This window comes from Lottia gigantea (genome assembly GCF_000327385.1).
Source record: "Lottia gigantea unplaced genomic scaffold LOTGIsca_10, whole genome shotgun sequence".
NCBI lineage: Eukaryota > Metazoa > Mollusca > Gastropoda > Lottiidae > Lottia > Lottia gigantea.
In genome coordinates, this window is record NW_008706747.1 from 831,379 (window position 1) to 835,623 (window position 4,245).

At 32.1% G+C, this 4,245-nt stretch overlaps 1 protein-coding gene across 1 annotated transcript; it reads right to left on the bottom strand.

The window, feature by feature from the left end:
* Positions 1 to 203: 203 nt before the first annotated feature.
* On the bottom strand, positions 204 to 3,714 carry LOTGIDRAFT_109560 (hypothetical protein; the record flags this gene model as incomplete). Its single annotated transcript, XM_009046063.1, has 7 exons — positions 204 to 251; positions 689 to 817; positions 1,696 to 1,764; positions 1,953 to 2,062; positions 2,317 to 2,356; positions 3,068 to 3,202; positions 3,523 to 3,714. Coding segments are annotated over 7 exons (723 nt in total), but the record flags the coding sequence as incomplete, so codon positions are not given.
* Positions 3,715 to 4,245: the final 531 nt, after the last annotated feature.

Below are 4,245 nucleotides of genomic sequence, written 5' to 3' on the forward strand. Positions count from 1 at the left end.
AAGCCCATAGAGATAACAAGATTAATATTAAAGTCAATATATACATGAAAAATACCACTTCTTGCTGATTATATGAAATAATTCTCTGTTAAAAATATTAATTAAAAGTCTGAGAATAAAATATAAAATTGGACAATAACACAAGCTACATTATCACAATAAAAAAAATATCACAGAAAAATATTGTCTTTTCTTGAATATAACTACATAAAACCAGCTTTTCTTAAAAATTCTCTTGAATTTAAATCAGCCTGTAATAAAAATAGAAAGATATTTGTGCATAAACCAAAATGATAAGATGTCAAAATTATTCAGTAGAATAAATAGTAATTGAATTAAACAATATTTATCAGATGTCAGTTTTTTTTAACTGTATATATACTTGTTCTGTTTTCTATCATTATTATTTTGTGCTTGATAAAGATTCCTGTATGTGAATTGAAATGTTGCAAAGATTAAAGGAAAGAGATATCCATAATAGTGTTCTTATTTATTTAAAATATTTATCAAGCTTATGCGTAAAATAAACAGTAGGCCTTTAGGAGTTACGCAAGTCAGAAAAATGTTTTCATAACTACTACAACTATTTAGGGATTCTAAACTTTTAATATATTTTGAGGACACTGATTGGATGATGTAATTTGCCTTATGAACCAAATACGAGGCAAGAAAAAGGTTTATATTATACCTGTCGAACTGGTTCTGGTATTCTATATTTACAACAAGCTTGCACTAACAATACAGCTGTTTCTAAACATACTAAATGTCCACTTGATATATAGATTGGATTGGTTGTACTGTCTAAACTTCTTAATGCCTGTAAATAATAATATTCTCTTTTTAAAATCTTTGGTAATTTCACCTCATTCGCTTCTCTGTGATTTATTGGCTTCACAAAAAACAGCTGGTTCAAATGTACCAATTGTGAAGGAGGGTACCCAACATGAGTTGGACTCTTTTAATTGTTGAAATCAGTTTCCAAAAGCAAATGTAAAGATAGTGGACCTCAGCCATATACGCCCACCACGGCATGCGGATGGTAAAAACGAAACATCAAAATCGGTTGAAAACTAAGAGAGTAATGGCATATTCAAGATTTTGGGGCAAGGGCAATAACGGTCAAAAATAGCTCAAATTCGAACTTGATCTTCGTTTTATGAATATGTATACACATACTGAATTATATTTGATTCCATCTAGTTTTTAGAGCGTTTACGAGCAAATGTTGACGGACGGACAGAGTGTTTACGAGCAATTGATGTTGATAGAAGCACTTACTGTATAGAGGTTAAAGGGCGATAACTCCTCAAAACTGATGTAATAGTCCTAAATCTTGAAAAAGCCTTAAATCTTATCAGAAGTAAACTAAACTTTCTCAAACCTTTCAATAACATCCATTATAAGTTTCATCAAAATCGGTTGAAAACTAAGACAGTAATAGCATATTCAAGATTTTGGGGCAAGGGCAATAACTCTGCTTCTAACGGTCAAAAATAACTCAAATTTGAACTTATACACATACACATACACATATTGAATTTCATTTGATTCCATCAAAAATCGAGTTTTTAGAGCGAATGTTGACGGACAGACGGGGGAAGGACCGACGGACAGTGGCGCCGACAATATACGTCCACATAGACAGATGTGGGCGTATAAAAACACACAAAAACAAAAATTAAATCATTATTTTACCATTCCCAGTGTCTTTCCTGAACTATTTTTAATTGGCATTGTGTCTCCACCTTTCTTTAAAGTTCTTTTCTGAAAAAAAAAATAAATAATTGTGGCTAGATTTGAAATTTGAAAAAAAATTTGGCAATTGCTTAAATTTAATAATGACAATTAGTGTTTATGGTTTGAGCCATACCAATTCAGCATAAATATCTTTGCTCAAGTGCAGAAATGATTCCTGTAAGAAATCCTGTAAAAAATCAATTTATAAAACTTACTAAAGCTTTAAATTCATCATTTTCTACACCATCAATATGTATTAAATTTTTAGCAACACCTATACATGGTGTATGCATTAAAACTCCAACATGACTCGCTAAACCAAATTCTGTTGATAAATATGTAAAAAAAAACAAATAATTATCAGTCATCAAAATAAAAATATTTTTCATTATTTCAAGTTGAGTTTTATAGTGTAGAGATTTTATCACCCGACTGTTGAAGCAAATTTTGCTTAAAGATCTAAATTTCAGATATCACTGTTGAAAATTCAAGATGCATGCAGCTCTACCTCAGAGTTCAAAAGCTATCTTGTATAAATCCTCTTGAATTCAATCATTCAATTTATTATAAAAGGTATACCTCTTGGATGAAGAATTCCATTTCCATCTAAAAATATCACCTGTAAAAGAGAGAAATCAGATCACAAATAAATTCACATTTTCAAGAATAAAAACAACATTGCAGAACATTTAATTGACTAAACAAAGATGTACAACTCAGTGGCGGGCAATCCCCTGAGACTGGGGGTACAAATACACCGCAGACTGACTCAATGGGGAGACAACTGTCAAGGCTTAATTCAAAATTCAGCAACTCGGGGACATAATAGTTGTAGGCCTCTTAGGAGCATCTGAAATGGTTCTCATAAGAAAGCTTCTAAAAATTGAATTAATTTGGTGCAACTCAAATGTTTGCCTTCAAAATTGCGAGTTTAATTTTTAGGTAGAATAAGGTTTGATCCAATATGGCCTTTGTGAAGAGAAAAACAATTCTTTAGATGAAATGTAAAGAGGATTTCTAAATTTTTTATGCTTATCGGGGACACTGATAGCATCAATTTGCACCATTCCAATTTACAATCAAACGTCTGTGGTTTCTGCAATTTCACTAAAACTAAGTGTTTTATGATGTCACACAAAATTTTCTTGTATCACATAAGACCTTTGTAGAGGGTGGCATCATTAAACACTGGAATTTCTACAACCATAGATGTCTGATTGAAAATTAGAATGAAGGAAATTGATGCTATCATTTTCCTTGACAATCATTTTCCTTGACACACATACAAAATTTAGAAAACCTCTTTACAATCCCTTTAACTTAAACTTACATCTGGTGTAAATTGTGGATGAAATGAAACAAGTTTATTATATAAATCAATAAGGAAACCAGCTTCACGGAATGCCAGGAAACCAGGAATATAAGGCTCTGTTAATTCAACCATTTCATAATCTTCATACACTACCTTGAAATGAATTTCAATTAATAAAACTTAGAAAACTATAACGTGGGGATCTGGAATATTTATGTCACTCTTTACATATTGGTGACATCTAGGGGAATCTGATTAGTTCATCTATGTCCTCTGCTGACCAAGGAATCATAATTTCCAAACAGTTGCTTGTCCTATACTTTCTATTGAAATTCAATTCATGAAGAGCAGTCAGAATCTGTGACCGTTTACTCAGTTCAGCACAGGCCATTGACTGAAGGAGCACATTGATCACAGGAATCAACTTGTACAGGCTTGACTGAATCACATGATAATAAACAAAACATATTCACCTTTAAATCAGGAAAACTAAGAACTACCAATGCAGCACATGCCTTCACAGCATCGCCCTTAACAAATGATATATCCATACCACCAAAATGAAACTGTCCATTAGAATAGTCTTTATCGTTTATGGCTCTCTTTAATTTGATTATTTCTGTATTGTCTTCTAATACCAATTGCTGCTTCCACTCATTCTGTTCCCTTAAACAGTACAAATGAAAGCTTAAAAGGACAGGTGTGCCATTTTAGGGGTTGATTTTAGTCTTGAATATATAATTCTGGACACACATCGATTTGAAGGCTCAAATTTCGACGGTGAGCTAAAAAACTACAATTTCTTATAATAAAATATGATTGGTCAAAACAATTGGCTACCTGTACCTTTAAAATATCACATGACAAATATATGAAAATCAATAAAATTGACCAAATATTATTACAAAAACTTCAAACTGTTCGAACTGCTATGGCACATTTTGCGTTGAGTTACTGGAGAACCAGAACCCCATAAAAACATTTTGACATTTTTTTAAATATATATAAAATGACTGTACCCTTTAGAAACAAGACTAGATGCAACAATTACCTCATCCATATCTGTTTGGTTTCATCACTGGGTTCCATAACCTGAGTACCTTTTGCCTCATTTGGTTCTGGACTCCCCCAATCCTCAAAAAAAGGTTCTTCTGTCCAATCTGATACTGAAGAAGGGCCGTCCCATTCAAATGAAA